We start from the raw sequence: 21,027 nt of genomic DNA, 5'->3' as shown, positions 1-21,027 counted from the left end.
GCCTAGAGATGGGCACCGATCTTGGTTCACAGTTTTCGTTCTGGTTCGTATGCACAGCACCGCAGGAAATATTTTTTAGGACTAACAAAAAGACCGGTGTCTTCCTCCAGCTGTGCTTTGGGACTCTCCTGAAACGGATGGGTGTCTGATCCAGCTGTGCAGTTTATTTAGATCACTTTAGTTGATTGTTTACTTGTTTATTTATTCAAAACATTTCTATCCTGCCTTTCTCCCCGAAAGGACCCAAGGTGGTTTAGAGATCATTAAAACAGTATTTAAAAGCTAAAAACAGTGAGTATACAAATATTAAAAAAGAATTAAGCAAGTATTCTATTAAAATGGTAGCTCAGATCAATATTAAAACACATTTAGACCGGCGTTCTCCGTTTTAATGGATCCGTTTAAAACTTCCATTCTTTCAGACTGAATAGTCATTTGAAAAGAAATCCACAGGTTATAAGGTAATCTTCTCTGGGGGTCATTTATTTCCTCTCTCATACATGCCACAGCAGGATGGTCATATAATGTGGGATTTTTTGCACCCTTGTGTTACATTCTAAGTAGCAATCTTACCATGGGCTCATCAGGATTCTTCTATCTTCCCCACCCCCATTTTATGCATCAAACGCAGAACTGGTTCCGAACCTCAGCCGAGGCCATCCGGAAGAAGAAAAGTGGGGAACATGGCCTTCCCAGCCATGAGGAGAAACAGAAAAGCACAGACGGGAAAAAACGGGGGCGAAAGCCGAAAGAGAGGCCCCCAGAGGCTTTCATGAACAGCAAAGAAAGCATGGCAGGAAAGACTAACCACAAGAAAACGACAGGGTTGTGGCAAACGCTGGACTCCACGCCGGACGGGAGAGAGAAAGGTAACAAGACTCCTCAGAGCAAAAAAGGGCCAGAGAAATAAGGAATTGAGGAAAATATATACATATATATATATATATGACTCTCTGATGATTAGTTTACAGCCCAGGGTAATGGGGCAAAGGGGAATAATTCCCCCAGAGCTGAGCCCCTCTACCATCTGCTCATCCCCTTTTAAAGCAAGAAACCACTTTAAAACATAACGATGGACCTCTGATTTCCTGCTGGAAGAAGAAAACAGGACGAGATGATTCTCCCATCGAGAACCTCCCATCGGATCACGCAGACGCCTGCAGCTGTTCGCCTCCATGGGTCCTTGGGGCTGCATCCGTTGTCGGGTGAAATGATAAGCTGGTTAATGGTGGGACGCTACGTCCATCACATCCTCCTCTTCCTCCTCCTCCTTCTGTGTTGAGAAGGGATGGTGGTCAACCAGGGGAGAGCGGACGAGGGCTGCTCAAGCAGAAGGGGAGAACCAAGTGCAATAGGAACCCAGGTGTAAGCTCGTCATCCTCTTTCTCTGAATTATTATTTGTGGATTGCTTTTTTCAGGTAGCAGTCATGTGTTAGGAAAAAATAGAGCTGGTGGGAATTCTATGAATGAAATTATTGTTCGTGATTGTGGTTGCATAACCAGCTTTCTTTATAGTTTTCAAAGCAAATGCTTTTTAAAAAAAACATATATATATATGGTGAGATTGTTTGACAATTAAGAGTTCCAGAATTTTGTTGAATTTAGGGGACGGGTTTATGATGACGGCCGTGATTAATTATATTGATTTCAGAGCTTAGTTTTGTTTTCAGTTTGGCAAGCAGTTGGCAGCCACTTTGGAGTCTATAATTTCGACGTCAAGGTTGCAGGAAAAATGAGGAAAAACATTTAACTGAGTTGGGGAGGTGCTTTTTGTAGAGAGCTTCCCCTGAAACTTTTTCTTGCAGAGTTAATTGCCTGCATAGGGTTTTTTTAAAAAAATAAATACACAAATAAAGCCGCAATACTGTATCTTTTTCTCAAAAAAAAAGTTTTTGAAGGAAGCCATTTGTTTAAAATAATATTTTCAAGAACATGCGGAGGGAAAGAAAAAAACGAAGTAGGCTTAATTGATTGATGAATTCCTCAGTCAGGTGATTTCTATAAAGTATCCAAAGTCTGTTTCTGTGGGATACTGCAGTATCTAAGGAGGAAACATTCTGGTATATCTGTTATGTTGGCTCATCATATGGAAGTCCCACCATCTACTTGTTGCAAGTCATTGAGTCTCAGCTGATCTTGCACAGGTCACATGACACATGCGTCCATTTTGGGACCACTAAGCACAGCACATTGTACACGGCTTGTGTCAGTGGTTGGCACAGAAATTCTTAGGGATGAAAATGGCTGACATTTCCCAATTGTGGTTGACACCTTCTCCCCCCCCCCCTTTTTTTCTTGGTTGCATCCTAAAGCATGAAATGTAGACCACTGGGAGATGTGTCTAGGTCTCATAAATGTGGTAAACACAGGTCAGGGCTGTACCGCTTCATGGCATGGAGAGGAAGGCATCTGGAATCCGATGCTCCTCCACTAGACTTAAAAGGAAAGGACTATATAGCTTCTTCTTCTTTCTTACGTGGTGCGTCCCTGCATACAGAGAAAACATTTTGACTTTTTGAGGAGGAATTTCCTATCTAGTGAGCTTCCCCCTGCAGCCTCGGGTGGTACGGCCCTAACACAGGCTTCGTGTCTCAGTAACAACAGGATGGGAACGCATCCTTATAGGGCCATTCTTTGTCAAATGTAAATTCTGTGGACTACAGATCCCAGTATTCTGCAGCTAGTATACTGACCATACTGACTGGAGGATTCTGAGATCTGTAGTCCAATGGTCCCCAAACTTGGGCCTCCAGATGTTCTTGGACTTCCAACTCCCAGAAATCCTGGCCAGCAGAGATAGTGGTGAAGGCTTCTGGGAGTTGTAGTCCAAGAACATCTGGAGGCCCAAGGTGGGGGACCACTGCTGTAGTCCACACAAAGTTACTTTTCCCAGGCTCTGCAGTTTTTAATGGTGGCAGATCAATGATAAGTTTTTCATCTGCCTTCAGCAAAATGTCATTCAGTGCCCCTAGCCTGACAGAGGGGGTATCAAAGAGGGGCTAAAGAGTCTTCCTACTGTTGTCCTGCCTTTGTCTTGGGACAGAGAGTGAGGTGGTGATGACAGTTGCTACGGAGACAGGTCAAGGATCAGAAGCATGTCCTTCCTTCAGTATTGACATGATGCCATCCTTGATCAATGCAGATGTAATGCTTCAATGTGGTAAATGCTAACCTCGGTTTGTTGTAATAACCCTGGTTGTGCCCTCAAACTTCCAAAGAAACCTGGGTTTAATTTGCCTACCCACTCCCAGCTGCTGGACCTCATATGCATGGAAACCTGCTTGCCATCCCTGCAAACAAAGGGGCTGGTAAGAGCTGACTCAGGATAGATAAAATCCTTCAAGAAAATAAAATTTCAAGTCTGCATAGGGCCTGTATTGTTTGGGATAAACCCGAAGACATTGTTGGTGTGAGCCTTCTTGCCTCTCCGTAGAGGCCAGTGTTAAGGACAACTCCCACAATCCTAGATGGCTGCCATTTTTCACAAGAGATGGAGATGCTGGGAGCCTTCGGCAGACTGAATGAAGAGGTTGAGCATCTCCAAAGTAATAAAAAAGACTTCGCCTCTTCCACTATTATGCAGCTGGTGAAGGTACGGAGCCCTAGACTTTTGGTTTTTCAAGGTGACTCTCCAGCCCAAAGGATGGAAGATGTTTCTGATTGGGCTTCATCCATGGAGTCACCAAAACACCGTGTGGGTTAATGTTGAGTGAGGGTTTTGTATCTCCAGCCTTCCAGGACATATTGGGATGAAAGACGATCTTCACAGTGGCAAGCTGCAATGTGATGGGGAGAAAGATGGGAAAGGACCCCAGGCTTCTTGGGAACAAGCTCACTTTGAGATGGAACCGTGTGGGGAGGTTCAACCGTGCCCCAGATGTCAGCCTTGTTATTTGTGATGTAAAGAAACCTGGGAAATTTGGCTTGACGGGGGACTTCACGGGTTGCAAGGACTCTACAAGTTACAGTCCAAAAAGAGAGAAAGAGAAAAGAGATTTATTAAGGCTGTGAATACAACTATAGTGATGGAAAGCCTTAGTCATCTGGGATAAGAAGTCAACTTGGGGGTGGGAGAAGCTCTCAGTTTTAGAATCTTAGGGACTGAACTGAGTTATCAGGGTTTTAGCCTCCTTATGGGCTAGAGGTTCCGCCAAATTAGGGAACCTCTAGTCTGGAGGTTCCCTATCTTGGGTATCCAGGTATTCTTGGACTACAACTCCCAGAAGTCCTGGCCAGCACAACTAGTAGTGAAGGCTTCTGGGAGTTTTAGTCCTAGAATATCTGGGGATCCAAGGTGGGGAGCCGCTGACGGACCACTATCTAGAAAGCTACTAAACTTTTGGCATTTGCAAACCCTTTACCCCCCAATAGTCATAACTCTTTACCCCCCAATAAGCCATAAGAGGATTGGAGTCTCAAAAGACAGGGCAACCCTAACTATATGTTTCAACTAAGTCATGGCTTCCTTACAAAGGACCCTGAGAAATGAAATACTGTCAGGAAGCTGACATCTTCCAGCAAACACACAGTCAAGAATCTTTGGCCACTTCAAGGTGGACATACTTTATTGGGTGTCAGCTTTTGTATGCTGCATTAGACACATCTGAAGAAGTGGGTAACAGCTTGTGAAAGCCAACAGCCGATCAATCTTGCTAGCCTTTAAGATGCAAAAAGGTCTTAGTTATTTCTGCTGCAGCAGCTAACATAGCTACTCTCTCCTCGACTTTCCTGCAAAAGCTACAGTTCCCACAGCAAACGGGAGAGATCCAAAACCCATTTGAGCTCGTAGTGAACATACATGGGCCAAAATGCAGGCTTTGGTAGAGTGGAAGATCTGTGAAGCGTCAAGGGGTTGGAACAAAATCTTCTGAAACTTATGTGGTACAGAGGGATTGTGGTAGAGCCCCAGCTTGGAAACATGGCTATTTTGTACTACAACTCCCAGAATCCCCCAGTAGGCATGTCCACTGGACACATTGACTTCAGAATCCTGGGAGTTATTTTTAAAAAAGGCAGCAGGAGGAGAATACTTAAGGCTCCGGTTTGAAAAAAAGTACTCTTGAGTATCCCAGTCTCCATGATTTTCTATTCCATTGACAGTCGTTTTTACGGTACTTACCCATTTTATTATGTTTTTAAAGTAGACCTGTGCAACATAAGGCTTGCATGTACACAGACACTCCTGGTTGCTTGTGGCCAGTAGAAAAGTCCGTGGTAGCCACTGTCTGCATTGACTGTCAGAATCTGTATCGGTTAATAACATTTGCGGATGTGTTTACGACACTGGAACCATATTGGAATAAGATCTCCCTTTGGCTGAGCCGAAGCACAAGAGGAAGGCGGAATTGGGAGTCAGAATTCTCCCATTTTACTTCATTTCATTTTTTTTTTCTCCTTATGTGCAGAAAAGGAAATCGCCTACAATCTGTGTGAGACAGAAATATGGGAGTAATATTCCGTCGGTTGGTTGGGTTTTTGCACAGCTGTCCCGTGTACAGGGTCTGTAAATATGAAGCACATTAGAATTGTTGGGGGTGGGGAGCATTATGAATGAAAGAGATGATGATGTCATATGTATTTCTGGGAATAGGCCTCCTTAAACTTTGTTCTACTGGAGGCCATTATTGTGGCTTGATAGTTCTTGATTGGGCTGTCCCTTTTTTCCTTTTCTTTATTAGCCCTTGTGCATCATGGCCTCTCAGTTAAATGCTCACTTGTAGAGCTGCAACCCAGCAGGGTAAAAAAGCATATTTGACATATATAGTTTTTTTCGGGGTTGGTTTTGTTTTTTTGGGGGGGGGGGTTGAACTTGTTTGCTTGCAGACATCTGCACTGCTGAAAAGCAAAGCTCCTTTTCATGTTTTAGATTTTGCAATCCATGCGGAAAAGAGGGTTGCCTCTTTGGCACTAAGGAATCATTCCCAGTTTCCAAAGTTTACTCTTGGAGGGATGTGGAATCCCTGCATCGAAAGGTCAGCAAAGACTTAACCTCTTCTCTTAGAAAAGGGGAAAAAATGATCAGCTTGGATCCTTCTTGGTTAAAGGAAACATTTTTAAAAAAAAGGCTTTTGCTTCAAGTTCATGGCTTTTGCTGTTTTATATGTATGATGGGGATCGACATCTTCACACATTGATCTTCGGAGAGCCGAAAATAGAAGAGGGAGGAAAGGCGGCTAGCAAAGGAAGCCACAGGAAGGAAAGGTCAGTCTCAGAATTTCTGACGTGTAGGGAAAAACCCTTCCTTTAGCGATGGATAGACAGCATGCTCCCCCACTGTTAATGGAGAATCAGGACAGATTGCATTTTTCCAAAACACAAAATACTTCCTTTTTGGTCCCCTATGGAAGTGCACTAAAGATCAGCAGTGGCTTGTTAGACTGTAGTTCCTAAATGTCTGACTTAGAGCTTCATGAGAAGATGACTGGGAAGTAAACCAAGTTCAGGTTTATCTCTCCCCACCCCCCAATTTTTGGTTTTTTATTAAAAGCATGCATTGCTCTAAAACATCCCCCCCCCAAATAGTATTTAAAGGTCAGAAGAACTAAAAAGTTCGGGTGCAGTGTGCAATATTTTTTTTACTGCCACTTTACCTCTAAAAATTGATGTGGAGGCAATCTAGGGTTAATTTTGCCTACAAGAGGACATGAATCATTCACAGTTTAATTGAGCCTCTGATCTGTACCAGAAAGATACAGATAATTTTGAAATGTAGTCCTACAGAGGAGAGGCAGGCTCTGTTCTCCATCATCCCAGAGTATAGGGCATCTAATAAAGGGCCCAAGCTACAGGAAGCCAGGAAAAACTTCTTAACTGTTCAAGCAGTATGACAAATTACCTGAGGAGATGGTGAGCGCTCCAACTCTGGAGGCATTCAAGAGAAAATTGGGTAACCCTCTGTCAGATTTTGCTTTGATTTGGATTCCTGCCTTGAGCAGGGGGTTGGACTTGATGGCCTTCGAGGTCCCTTCCAACTCCATGATTCTATATTTTGGAAAGCTTGCTGCCGGTCAGGAGGAGAATGAGCAGTGTGTGGTAGTAATAGTTTCCCTTCTTCCTCCTCTTCCTGGAATTTCAAAAAAATTGAAAAAATGAGTCTTAGCTCCGAAAACTGCAGTTACTAAGAGCACATGTGGCTTTTTCTCTGGCAAATGCTCCATGAAAATGAATGGATCTTGAACCAAGTGAGTGGCTTAGAGGCAGAGCCTTCATGAAGGAGGAGCATGGCTGGTTCCTCTGCTCTTCCATGTAAAGACAGCCGCCCTCGTGACATAGGCTGTAAGGTTGTCTGTGTGGGGGGGGTTGTGATGTTCTGTAAATCAGTGACATTCATTGTCAGCTCTCAGGGTGGGGTCTTTGGATCTACTGCAGTGTCCATGGTGGCTCATATCTGTAGGCATGGCATGGGAAATTTTCCCAAGGTAGACTGTGCCCTCAATAGTTTAGATTATTCATTGTGTGGTCATTGTGGTTTTGGAATGTCACTCCTCAAAACGGTTGGCAGAGTTGGGGGAGAGAGAGAGAGACCCTTCACTCCAAATGACGAAGCCAACAGCTGTCGGTTTTCCAGGGTGCAGGAAGCAGTATAGCGCTATAATCTTTGCAAGTTTTTGCTGTGCTTGGGAAACCTGGTGAGCCCTTCTGATCCCTTCTGGTGGCAAACCTACGGCTCTACTTGTTTGTACCAAGGGGTGCAGTACCTCTCCTTCAGTGTTCCCATGTCCCCCAAAGGCATTCGTTTGTCTCCAGCCTTTGAAGCATTTCTGGAAATACTGTCCATTTGTGACTGGATCCCAGTTTCACATCGGGCCCTTCTTCCTTTCTCTCCCCCCCCCAGTAAAGATGAGTAGACTTTCTGATTCACTAACAAAGCTTTATTTAACAAAACCTGAGGTCCTCCAACGACAACTTCAAAGAGTTCTCCCTCACCCAATAACCGTCGGGATTCTAACCAACCATTCCTTATCTCTTTATATTCGGTCATTTCTGATAGCAGAAATCTACTGCTCAGTGGTTTTGCCAAGGGGTAAACGTTGGTTCGCACATAAATAACTCTTTCCAGAGGAGATGTCCAATCTTGGAGTTCCTCCCTCTTCAAGGGACCCCGTATCTTGGGATACACCAAGACCGGCCATTCTATTCCCCTCTCCTTTGTTTCTGAGGGGGGCTTACTCTTCTGTCTTCTCTCCTTGGGGAGTTTCATTCTAATCATCTCCTTGGGCCACCGATCTCCCGATTGGATCCAGGCCCATCTTTCTGGCAGCAGCTTTACAACCTTCTCCTCTCTCCTTGTCCTCCTCTATTTAAATCCCCCTCTTTCCTTTTATCCTTTCTTCTTCTATCCCTCCTTTACCCTTCCTCCACGTTCTTCCTCTACCATCTCCCACCATGAGATGTTGACACCCAAGACGGACAGGTCATAGTGGAGAGTTCTGACTCAACGCGATCCACCTGGAGCAGGAATTGGCAAGCCACTCCAGTATCTTTGCCAAGAAAACGCCATGGACAGAAACACCATGAGATGCCCCTTTCACAATCAATGGGACCTTTTCCCTGTTTTCCCTCCCCACCTAAATTAGCCCGTCTCGTTGGCCTCTCGGTTTTCTTTCTGACCTGACTTTGTCTCCCTCTTTGGATTTTCCTCTCTCGAGCCCTCTGTAGTTTCTGAGGTGATAGTTTGCGGGAATGTTTCCTAAGTTCAAGGCTTTAGTTGCTGACCCCATGAACCACATTGTCTCCTATCCTTCCATATTAGAAGAGGGAGGGAGCAGCACTCTGATGCCTGCTTCCCTCCCCATCTCCTCACACCATTTTTAATAGACCTTTTAGTGGGAGAAATTCCAAACAGCAGGGAGCCCCTAAATGAACCACAGGCTTGAATCATTATTCCTCCCACACCCTTCTGTTTTGAAGGATTTTGTATTGCAGCAGGAAAATCCACTTACCTTTTAGTTAATTAAGCTCCCAGCTTAATTTTGCTCCTGGGTACTTCTCCACTGTTGTGGTTTCATAGTCACTGTATAGTCTGAAAAGCCCATGCGGTGTTTTCAAGAAAAAGGGCCCCCTTCTCCAAAGTCCCATCGTTTATGGTATGCCAAGAAGTGTCAACGTACCTCTCATCAGCTTCGCCCTCTGGGGAGACTTATCCTTAAGCTCCGGCACTTGCACTTCTCGTTTGGCAGATGAATCAAGAAACCGACATCTCCTCCCCGAGTGGCAAAGCTGAGGAAGCAAAATCAGCTGGACTTGCTCTCTTGCAAATAAATGCCTGAAGGCAATTACGTGTTGCATCTGGGAGGGAAAAGGCTGTATCAGCTACAAATCTGGTTGTGCTTTTTGCATTTCATAGTGAGTAGGATTGAAGGAATATTAAAATCTGGAGCATTGAACTGCATTTCCTTTATCAAGCTGGCCTGCTTCATCCTCGGCAATCCCTGTTTTCATGAAAGTATTGGATTTGAAAGCCACCTTTGAAAAGTCGTAAAATGATAGATAACATTTGTTATGTACGGTCTTGAGGACTTCAAGTTTTTAAATCATAGAAAAGTGAAGTTGGAAGGGCCCTACAAGGCCATCAAGTCCAACCCGCTGCTCAAGGCAGGAAAACCATCAAAGCGTATCTGCCAGGGGATTGTCTTAAGTTTTTCTTGAATGCCTCCAGGGTTGGAGTATTCACCAATGCCCGAGGGAATGGGTTCCACCGTCATACACTGCTCTAATAAACCACCCAGAATAGTAGTTGCACTAATGGGGCAGTAGATAAATCAAATCAATCAGCTTGAAAGGGGCGAACAAGGATTTATTAAAATAACAGTTTTAAAACAGTATTGTTTTATATTCTTTCAGCACAGTCCTAATAATAATAACTATGTGCCGCCAAGTCAGTTCTGACTTCTGGTGACCCTTTTCAGGATTTTCCTGGTACAGTGGGGTCTCTACTTAAGAACTTAATCCGTATTGGAAGGTGGTTCTCAAGTTGAAAAGTTCTTATGTTGAATCTGCATTTCCCATAGGAATGCATTGAAAACCATTTAATCCGTATCTGCTCTTTTCCGTCCATAGAAACTACAGTGGAACCTCTACTTAAGAACTTAATCCGTTTTGGAATGGTGTTCTTAAGTTGAAACGTTCTTAAGTTGAAGGAAAATTTCCCATAGGAATGGACTGAAAACCAATTAATCCGTTCTGGCTGTTTTTTTGTTATGTAGAGGTGCGTTCGTACATTGAAGCATTAGTTCCCATAGGAACTAATGCAAAGCTGGTTAATACGTACTCTACCACTAGGGGGAGAATTTTTTTTTAACCTAAGATGACCTAAGGTTAAAAAAAGAGCAGGAAAGTTTTTTTTTCCTGTTCTTATCTTGGATTTCTGTTCTCAAGTAGAAGCAAAATTTAGCAAATGGAGCTGTTCTTAAGTTGGATTGTTCTTAAGTAGGGACGTTCTTAAGTAGAGACCCCACTGTATAGAGTACTCAGAAGTGGTTTACAATTTTCTTTTTCTGGAGGCTTGCCCAAGGCCACCCAGGCTGGCTCCACTCCCAGGAGGCCCCGTGGGGGGAATCGAACTCCCAACCTTTAACTACACAGCCAGATACCTAAACCACTGAGCTATCCAGCCACCTTCATCACAGTCATACACTGCCCCTTTTGCATTACCTTTTCCCCCTCCTCAGTTTCTGACTTTTCTCTCAGACTCCAAACCCACCCTCTCCCTGATGATTCCACTTCAGGCTCAGGTCTTACCGTACCGTATGCCTCACTCACCCCTTCCCCGTTGCATACTTGCCAAAACAAACAAAGAGTACATCTAAATAGAGGCGAGGATCACAAGTCTTTCATCTTAACCCTCGGCAAAACTACAAAGCAGCACCAAACACAAAGGAAGAGGTATTTTTAGCTCTTGCTTTGTGGCTCAGAAGCATCACCAAAACCCTGTCTCATTTTTTTATGTTGCTACCGGCAGCATTAATTGTCAAAAAAGAAATTAGACTGTTCTTGTCTGCATTGGAAGCTTTCAGAAAAAAAAAGACGATGCACATACATATATGTTGTTGTTTAGTCGTTCAGTCGTGTCCAGCTCTTCGTGACCCCATGGACCAAAGCACACCAGGCCTTCCTGTCTTCCTGTGCCTCTTGGAGTTGGGTCAAAGTCATTTTGGTCGCTTCGATGACACTGTCCAACCATCTTGTCCCCTGTCGTCCCCTTCTCCTCTTGCCTTCACACTTTCCTAATATCAGGGTCTTTTCCAGGGAGTCTTCTCATGAGAAGGACAAAAGGATCTGTCCTTCCAGTGAGTACTCAGGGTTGATTTCCTTCAAAATGGATATTTTTGATCTCCTTGCAGTCCAGGGGACTCTCAAGAGCTCTAGAAAAACTAGAAGATCTACACATGAGGAAGACAGTGCAGATGTGTGTCTTTCCACATGTCAAAAGCAAATGATAGGGAAGGTCAAGGCACTCCTTAACTCCTCTGTCTTCAGAGGTTCCAGAGCTGCGCAACCTTGAAACGCCAGCACTTGACTTTTTTAATGGCATCTTCACACAAGGGCTTTGATTATCTGGAGAAATTGAAAACTTGCAAAACTGGTCAGTGTAATTAGAATCTATTACAAACCAATTGCGGTTAAAGAAGAGTGGCTGGGAGAAAGAGGCTTTGAAAAGTTACTTTTTTTAAAAAAAATGGTACCTCAGAGATTCCTCTTCACACCCACCAACATGGCCTGAAAAAAATTCTGGGCTCTTGTCCAGCTGATAAGATTGGATCTGTGCTAAGAATTTTGCACACAAGAATTTTTGTGGATATGCAGCCCTTCAGCCGTCCCAAAGCAAATACAGAATGAAATATACAGCATGAATCAGAATTGAGATATCAGGGTCAGAAAGAATGGCATATACAGCATTATCTTTCAAATGCTTTAGTCTAATAATGATGGATAAAGACAAAAAGCAAGCAGTCTTTATAGTTCCAGAGAAATTTGATCACTGTCTGTCAGATCTGCTTTGATTTGGATTCCTGCATTGGGCAGAGGGTTGGATTCAATGGTCTTCTTGACCCCTTCCAACTTCATGATTATTCTATGATTATCCAAGCCCTTTTAGGAAATACCTTAATACTGCATGGAGATAAAATTCCAGCTTTTGCTGATTTGGCTAAAATTTTGTTCTTTCATACTTGAATGAATTAGGGAATTTAATATAGCGTGTTTCAGTTCTGCAATGTTATTATCCATCCATTTCTGATCCATCTATCTATCCACCAGTCTAACAATCCATCTGTAGCAGTGGTTCCCAACCTCGGGTCCCCAGATGTTGTTGGACAAATTCCCTGAAGCCTTCACCACCAGCTTTGCTGGCCAGGATTTCTGGGAGTTGCAGTCCAGGAACATCTGGGGGAGCCAAGGTTGGAAACCACTGTTGTATCTCCTTTTTGAGGTGGACGGTTAAGATTTTAGATGCATTGGGCTCTGTAATAACTCCATACCAGGGTTTGGAGAAGTTACATGTTTGGATTACAGATCTGGGCTCAAGGCTCTTCAATTGAAGCTAGACTCCATTTGTGCATCCCAAAGCGCACCATAGTTTCTCAAGAATATCTCATGTACTAATAATGTGCAAAGACACCATGGCAACTGCTGGTCTCTAGAGGAGCAAGCAGTTGCTTGATGTGCAAAATACATTTAGTCACTTGGGACAATTTGCAGGTTTTCTTGCTGGTTACATTCAGGGAGAATGTCTTTTATTGATCTTTTTAGGATTCATCTTTCTTTGATTAGCCTGAGACATTAAATGGAGATTTCACTTCTGCAGAACACGGCTTATATGTTGTTATGGAGCAAGAGAACTTCTGAATGGAAAGGAAGTGAGAGGGAATCGTTAGCAGCTAGCAGAGCTTCCATCCATGAACTCCCAGGAGAAGGCTCAAAAGGAAGTGCTTTTTTTGCTGCGCCCCTGCATTTCCATGCCCAGAACATTTTGGCAGAAGCTAGTTTTGCATTTTTCCCCCCCCAACAGTGTTAGGTTGAGGGATTGTTTAAGTTTGAATCAGAAGTCTTTTTTGTTCTTCTTCTTGGATTTGAAAGGGAAGAACATCGCAAGACTAAAGGTTAGGAAACAAATCCATCCACGATTCATATCGATCGAACTTTGTCCTATTCAGCGAACACAATTCTGTTTGTTTCTCTGGGTTTGATTGTTTGACCCAAGTTTGGATTGGGCGGGTGGTCTGAGCTGTACTGAGCTGAAATTCACTGAAAGGGAAGAAAAATATCATTGGTTAATAAATTCCAGAGAGATGTGGTTTTTTTCCCCTCATAATGTAAAGCATGTTCTAGCTTATGTTTTTATACCACAGTGCAAAGTTCTTTTCTGGAAGATAAGAAACTGGTTCAAGACTGCCGTAGTTCTCGCGGTACAGGATGAACCAAACGTAAGATGGGAAAAATGAGAAACAGAGAGAAGCCAAAATATATTTCTCTGTCCTTCTTTCCTGACCCCTGTCCCCAAGTGGATAATAATGGTGCTTGAATCTCCCATTCCTGTCTGTCTGCTTTTCCACTAGACTACAATAACTTGATTAATAAGGTCCTAAGCCAGATTGAATCTCTTGTTGAGACTCCAGATCTTATTATCAGATCTGGCTCTATGCCGCCTGAAACTCAGTCACCAACGTTTTGGGACTCGAGAAGCCTGGTCTGGAAACAGATGTGCTGCTTATTGAAGCAGCTTCATGTTACAGACTTGTTATGAAGAGTTTACACATCTATACTTAGACTTCTGGAAAAAAAATACTATGCTGAAAAAGTCAAGATTGTTCGACTGCAATGATAGATAATAGCAGAGATCTCCAGTCGTGACTCCTGATGTTTTGGGCCCACGGTAAGGGTGGGCAACACTCAGGCCCCCAGATGTTGGGGTGCAGCTCTCACTTTTCCTCACCTTTAGCTCTACTGATGAGGGCTGTACAGAATCAAGTCCTCTCTGGTTTCTGAGCCTTGTACTTTCAGGGCTTCACTCTCCTATGTTGTATATAGGGCTACAACAAACCTCAGATAAGTGAAGATGCAGATACCGATCCTGTGGATACGGGGGTCCTACTGTACATTTCCCATTCCTTACTAACTGTGGGCACACTCTGAGTCCTTTGCCACTGGTTTCCTTCTGGAATCATAGTGATAGGTTTTGAATGTCATTAATCTCCATTTTTTATCATCAAAGTCCAAATTACCATAAACCTTACAGATAGCCCGTGATTAGAAGATTGAGTGCTGAAAATAGTTGACTGTCCAAGCAGCAACTTTCTGTGTACCTCCAGCAGTTTGTGAATTAGCGTGCATTGTTTTGGGATTGGCCATTTGGGAGGTAAGTGCAGGCTTCCGTTGCAAATTATTTCTCGGTCATGGAAGTCTGCATGAGCCCTGTCTCTGGAATGCTAACAGATTTCAGCTTCTAACCACAGGATTGCTTGCAATATATTATATAGCATCAAGGGTTCTTCGAGAGAAACCCAACCTCAGCCAAAAGAGTTCCTCAACCCTAGAGGAATCCATGAGCCATGATTTTCGCATGAGCCATGCTTTCTCAAACATGGATGTAGCTTGTGGAAGGAGGCTGGAGTGAATCAGGAATGGGCTGCCTATTGTAATCACTCCAGGTTCAAGATCCCTGTTCAGCCATATCCTTGAACCCATTACTGTAACCTACCTCATAAGGTCGTTGTGAGGATAAAGGAAGAGAGGAGCATCTTAGAGTTAGAGGAAAGAAAGATAGGATATCATTTAAGAAGGTATATAAACACATCATCATCTAAAGCAGCCTTTTTCAAACCAGCAGTCACCAGAATTAGAGATGGGCGTGGACCCTGTGCCCTCCAGATGCCAGTTCAATTTGTTGGTTCGTGCTGGTTTGTTTATTGGATGAACTGGCGTTTGGTGCTTCAAAGTCCTGCCTCCTCTGGGGGGGGTGCCCAATCAGTGGCCAGGCTTCCCTGCCTGGGCTCTACCTCTGAGTGGGTCCCCACCAGACAGGGCAGGCCTTTGACACAGCGAACACCAATAAACAAACCGGCACGAACTGTCAAACTGGCAGTTGACTAATTGGATTACCATCATCTAGTAATGGTCAGGTTGGCTGGGACAGTGGGAGTAGTAAACCGCAGCTGGAGGGCACTGGGTTAAGGGATGCTGATCTGAAGGGTGTGTGGGGTTTTTTTCTAATCAGTTTTGCATAAGAATGCATTCGTAGATTTAATACTCATTTGCGGACCTTGTTGATGGCTGGATAGAACTCTGCTGGAACGAAAAGTCCATCTGTCTTAAAGGCGGCACTCAGCAGTGTCCAGTGGAAAGTAATGCTATAGATAGCCACCATATTTTCATTTCAATTTTGGGGCGGGACAAGCAAATACTGGAGAACGAATTTGCTCTAGCTGGAGCTTGGAAATATCCCCCCCCCCTTTTTTTCTTTTTGCACTACGCGTCCAAGAATTCTCCAGGCAGCATGTATTCCAAAAATAAATAAACAAACAAACAACTTTCCCAAACTTTATTCCTAGCAGAATTAGGAGGCATTGAAAGCAGAGTTGAGATTTGCAGTGGTGTTGGGGTGGGAAAAAATTCCTGCTCTTGAAAAGGAAGATTTAAGCACACATCTTGGCTTATGACTTGTTTACCTATTCAAGCCAATACATTCATACAAGTGTTTTCTCAACAAGAGGTGACTTTCCCCTCTCAGCTTAGAGAGGCACTTTGCATGGCAGTCATTGCCTAAGGGAAATTTCTTAAGTTTTGTTAAATAATTTTTTTTACATTTAATTTATTTTTTTTAAAAAGAGTTACTGAATTCCTGCTGAAACTGTCCATAGGTTCCGTTTCCTGTGAACCTTCTAAAATGTCATCCAGTGTGGCATGGAGTGGACTGAAGCCTTCCCATGTCTTAAATCGCACATGGATTACTGCCACAAGATTATTTTGCAAAATGGCGAGCAATATGGTTTTGCGCATATGTGCATACAAAAGGCAGCAAAGACTTCAGTAGTTGTGCTTCCTATGAGACATTTCCAGTCAGATGCCTCCTTCTGCAGAAATTCTGTGTTAAAAATGGTGAAAACAGTTGTTTGAATCTATGCAGCAGTTTTCGGGTATTTTGACAATCAGCATCTCCACGCTAACGGAGAAAGTGTACTCGAATTTTAATTTGCCTATCCGCAAGAGGTCCTGAACGTCATGTGGCTAATGGTGGGCTTCACATCCTATGCAGAGTTGAGCTAAATCTAGACTGGTTGAAATCCATCTGCTTTAGTGGAACTAACTCTGCAGAAGGTTTGGATCACTGATTAGAATAAAAATCTGGCAGTGCAATGTATATACCGTATTTTTCCTTGTATAAGACTATACTTTTGTCTAAAATCTTTAGACTAAAAATTGAGGGTCGTCTTATACATGGAAGTAAGCTGAGGAGAGAACAAAAACAAGTGGAGGGGAAAGCAGGGATCAAAGCGATCCTGCAGCGCTTTGATCCCTTTCCCCCTGCACTTGCTAAGCCCCACTTAGATTTCTTAATTTTGGGTTAGAAGGGGGACGTCTTATACACGGAAAAATGTGGTATGCTTAATACAGTGAAAAAGGGAATACGGGGCTGTGGGGAGTTGCATTGGTGAGGAGAATCAAGAAAGTGCTTGTTCAGGCCCGATTTTGCAGGCATGCAGGTTTGGAAATTAAAAAAAAAACAGCACTGCTAAATTCCAGTAGACTCAGGATTCTCTTAAATTGACAGTAAAGCAAAGCGTTCTGCTTATATACCACCCCAGAGTGCTTAAAAGCATTTTCTGGACAGTTTACAATTTAGTTATACACGTTGCCCCTTGTCCCAGCAAGCTGAGTCCTCAGTTTTACCGACCTTCGAATCAAGGAAGGTTGAGTGAACCTCGAGGGATTGAAACTGGGGCCTTAAGCAGAGTTTTGGCTGCAGTACTGCAGTTTAACCGCTGCACCGCGAGGCTCCTGCCAACGGCGGTTTACAATCCTGGCATATTCATTACAGGGGTAAATTCATGATTGCAAGCTGCTACTCTGTGGAGACCCACCAGAATGTCTCCCACTGTCCCACACGGAACAGTGCACTGAGATCTAGAGACAATCACCCTTATTTAAACATGGACACACACCCCCATCAATACACATAAGTGCCATGTATGGAACAAACTGCTCCCATGGAATGAATTGGTGGCCTGTCCGCCTGCAAAAGATGGAGCCATCAAGATATGGGAAGGCTGGGGTTTACCAGGAACGGTGCTTCGGTACATATTTCATTATGTCCAAGTGATGACAACAGCTCTGTCTGTAGATAAGAGCTTTGGGAAAGTTTCTTTTTTCAGCTACAACTCCCAGAGTTGGCCACGTTGACAGGGGGAATTTTTTTTCCTCCCCTCCAAACTCTACTGTGGACTCACACACGCGTACAAAATCAGTTTTCTCCTTTGTTTTAGTACCCTTTCCAGGGCATCTCTGAATGTTGTTGTTGTTCAATTTTTTGTTTGTTTGTTTGGTTTGGTCTGGTTTTAATGCCAGACATTAATGCATAAGTGTATTTTGAAAAAAATAAAATAAAATAAAAAAAGATTTTCAGTCTATCACTTGTAACCATATATAAATATATATAAAATATATATATATTAAAAAGTGTTTATTTGCAAAAAAAATAGACAAAAACAAAAAATTAAAATGTTTTAATTGTAAACTATCTTATAAACTCCTGATTTGTGATGATCTGTCCTTTTGGTAATCATTGATAAAATAATTCCTCAGCTTGAGTACTGTAATAAATATTAATATCAGCACCACTGAAGCCCTTGAAGGGACAAATCTATGTACTGTATGTATTAAAAGAAACCCACAGCTGTATCAAATAAATGTTTATTGCCTTTTTTCGTAATTCAGACTAGGTGTCTTTATTCCTGAAACAACAGAGGGGACCAAGAAATTAACATCTAGCAGGATCATCTTCCGTTCTGATCCATATGTTCTTTCTGATATACTGTGGTGTGAATTTGGGAAACAGCAATACACACTTACGGCTTCAACCAACACTGTTTGTTAGATCCTTTGGAACACAGTGTAACACATGACTTCAAAGAATCACAGGCATGTAATTAAAATAAATTTTGGGTTATATGTAAGGACATGCATTAGATGCTCAGGGTCATCTTATTCAATTCTTCAAAAACTCTTCGCTTTATGAATGTGGGATACAGTGGTGCCTCGTTTAACGATTGCCCCGCTCTACGATGAAATCACTTGACGATTAGGTTTTTGCGATCGCTTTTGCGATTGCAAAACAATGTTTCAAATGATTTTTTTTTCATTTAACGATGATCAGTTCCCTCCTTCAGGAACCGATTTTCGCTTTACGACGATCAAAAACAGCTGATCATTGGGTTTCAAAATGGCTGCCGGCTGCTTAAAATGTCTCCCTGCTGTGTTTTTGGATGGATTCCTCACTTTACAGGCAGCGAAAATGGCTGGGCAGTGAGTTTTCAGCCCATTGGAACACACTGAGGGGGTTTCAATGCATTTCAATGAGCTTTTTTATTTCGCTTTACAATGTTTTTGCTATACAGGGATTTCGCTGGAATGAATTAACGTCGTTAAGCGAGGCACCACTGTATTGTGCTTCTGTATCCATGACTCAGAACACCAAGAAATGACCCAATATTGCTGCACAATATGCCGACGTTTTCAGCAGTCAAAATGATGCTCCGCCCCCCCGGCTTTTTAAAACTGACTACAGTGGTGCCTCGCATAGCGAGGTTAATCCGTTCCGGATTAACCTTCGCTATGCTGAAGCATCGTTGAACGGGGCAGGGAATTCCATTGGAACGCATTAAACATGGTTTAATGCGTTCCAAATGGGCCGAATACTCACCGTTCAGCGATGCTTCTTAATGGCTGGCAGCCATTTTCGCGCCCTCCCCTCGCTTAACGAGGGCGCGAAAACGCTGCATGCGGCCATTTTGGGCCATTTCCGGGCTTCCGGCAGCCATTTTGGCCGCTGAACAGCTGATCGTCGGGCTTCGTTTTGCGAAGATCGGTAAGCGAAATGCTTACCGATCTTCGCAAAGCGAATTTTGCCCTATCTAAAAAACGTTGAGCGATTGCATTAGCGATCCCAAAAAAGGGATTGCTATGCAATTTCGTCGTTGTACGGTGCGCTCGTTAAGCGAGGCACCACTGTACACAAAAATTTCAAAAGAAACTTTGCTCATGTAGAATTACGCAGTGCTAGAGGGCCCCAGAAGATGAGCACATCTGTATTATGATTCCTGGAAGGAGACAGAAGCAAGAACACCTGGAATGTGGCTGTAGTTACCCCTGGTGCCAAAATATGTTAAAAGGCTGTTTTTCAAATCTAATGAAATGGCGAAGCAAAGGTGTGAGTAGGTAGAGCATGCACAATAGAGAAATATACACACCCTTGAACTTTTCAGCTAAACTCCTATTGCCATGACCACTCCACTGAATGCAGACTAGAAAGCTATGTTGGAGCTTTTAAACCTTTTCCTTGGGATAGGCAACTTGAGGAAGAAAAGCTTTATCGGACCCAAAGTTCTGGAGACATTTGAGCATGGTTTCCAAAAGATGTCCTCTGACCTTTTGAAATTAAAAAAAGAGGAAGAGATTGGAGTTAGTAAAGAATGTCACTGAAAACCAAAGTCAAACTCATCCATACATGTGGAAGAAAGACAGTGAAGAAAGAGAGGGATAAAAATCAGCTAATGTATTCTAGAAGCTTTCACGGCCAGGATCCGATGGTTGTTGTAGGTTTTTCGGGCTGTTTGGCCGTGTTCTGAAGGCTTTTCTGAAGGAGTTAGACAGGAGTTTTGCACACAAAATACCAACTAACAACACCCATCAATCACAGTGACCATCTCCCCCCCCCTTATCACAATAATACACCCAGAACAAAAAACACCCTGATCACCATCTCCCAAAAAGGACAAAAACTGATCCCACAGCTACAAATACTCAACTGTCCCACACATGACACCAGAACACAGACAGAGTTCTGACTCCTGTCCTCTGAAAATGCTGGCCACAGAAACTGGCGAAACATTAGGAGGAAAAACCTTCAGAACAGCCAAGCAGCCTGGAAAAAAAACGCAACAACCGAAAATCAGCTAGTTTGAAACGTGCTGTTGGAGGACAGCCTTACAGATAATACCACAGACAGGCAGAAAAGTGGGTGGTCAATCCTGAACTCTCACTAGAGCAAAAATGAGTTTATTGAGCCTATCCTACCATGCAACTATGGTGGGAATATAGAACTGACCAGAAAAGACAATATTGCTTGGAAAGGGGGTGGGTGGGTGGTGGCTGTAGGAAGAGATGAAGACTAAACATGAGACAGATTATCTCAATGAAGGAAACCACAGCTGTTACTTTGCAAGACCTGAAGAGAACTTACTGGAAAAGATAAAACCTCCATATTCCTCTTTTCTTCTTAGGAAACCATTCATTTTGCCATGTGTGCACCATTCAAAATTACAGTACATGTATCTTGTCATTTAAAGTCGTTCTTTAAATATGAACATGAAAAGAAGGCCAGTATCTCTTGATACTGGAGAGAGAGCTGAATTCGAACCGAGTTCCTTTTCACTGACTGACTGATTTCCCCCCCAGAATTTTTAAACTGGACGTAGTGCACCAATAACATTGCTGGCAGGGATTTCTGGCTGCAAATACCATTTGCAACGCTTTCTCTGTCTCACTTGCCTTTTAATCCCTCTGTGTGTACACTGCTGGTAGGAGAACAAGCAGCATTGACAAGCCTTTTCCATCTGCTTCCTGCTGTCAGAGTCTGACAGCTGTCCTAGAAGCTGGTCCTTGTAAACTTAAAGCTGTTCCATTCAGTGAACATGGAGCACCAGGGAATGGCTGGCCGGAGATGAATGGCGGACGCAACGGGCGGAAGCTGACTCAAGCACGCAGCTCAAAGGAGGAATGAAAAGGAACACGGAGGACGGGGGCTCTTGGGA

At 43.3% G+C, this 21,027-nt stretch overlaps 1 protein-coding gene and 1 long non-coding RNA gene across 5 annotated transcripts in view; one reads left to right on the top strand and one right to left on the bottom strand.

The window, feature by feature from the left end:
- ZNF512B (zinc finger protein 512B) overlaps positions 1-17,927 on the top strand; it is an 85,808-nt gene extending 67,881 nt beyond the window's left edge. For all 4 annotated transcript variants that reach the window (XM_072996708.2, XM_072996707.2, XM_072996705.2 and 1 more), the window contains exon 17: positions 632-17,927. In XM_072996708.2, the coding sequence (XP_072852809.2) occupies positions 632-910 (279 nt within the window). In that variant the 3' untranslated portion in view covers positions 911-17,927. The remainder of the gene's footprint in view (positions 1-631) is intronic.
- LOC144588699 (uncharacterized) overlaps positions 1-19,132 on the bottom strand; it is a 186,905-nt gene extending 167,773 nt beyond the window's left edge. The window contains exon 1 of the long non-coding RNA XR_013544372.1: positions 18,781-19,132. This is a non-coding gene — a long non-coding RNA (uncharacterized LOC144588699). The remainder of the gene's footprint in view (positions 1-18,780) is intronic.
- Positions 19,133-21,027: the final 1,895 nt, after the last annotated feature.

The sequence above is a fragment of the Pogona vitticeps genome, chromosome 4 (assembly GCF_051106095.1).
Source record: "Pogona vitticeps strain Pit_001003342236 chromosome 4, PviZW2.1, whole genome shotgun sequence".
Lineage (NCBI taxonomy): Eukaryota > Metazoa > Chordata > Lepidosauria > Squamata > Agamidae > Pogona > Pogona vitticeps.
The sequence above is the reverse complement of the archived record's forward strand: the minus strand, read 5'-3'. Positions and strand labels throughout refer to the sequence as shown.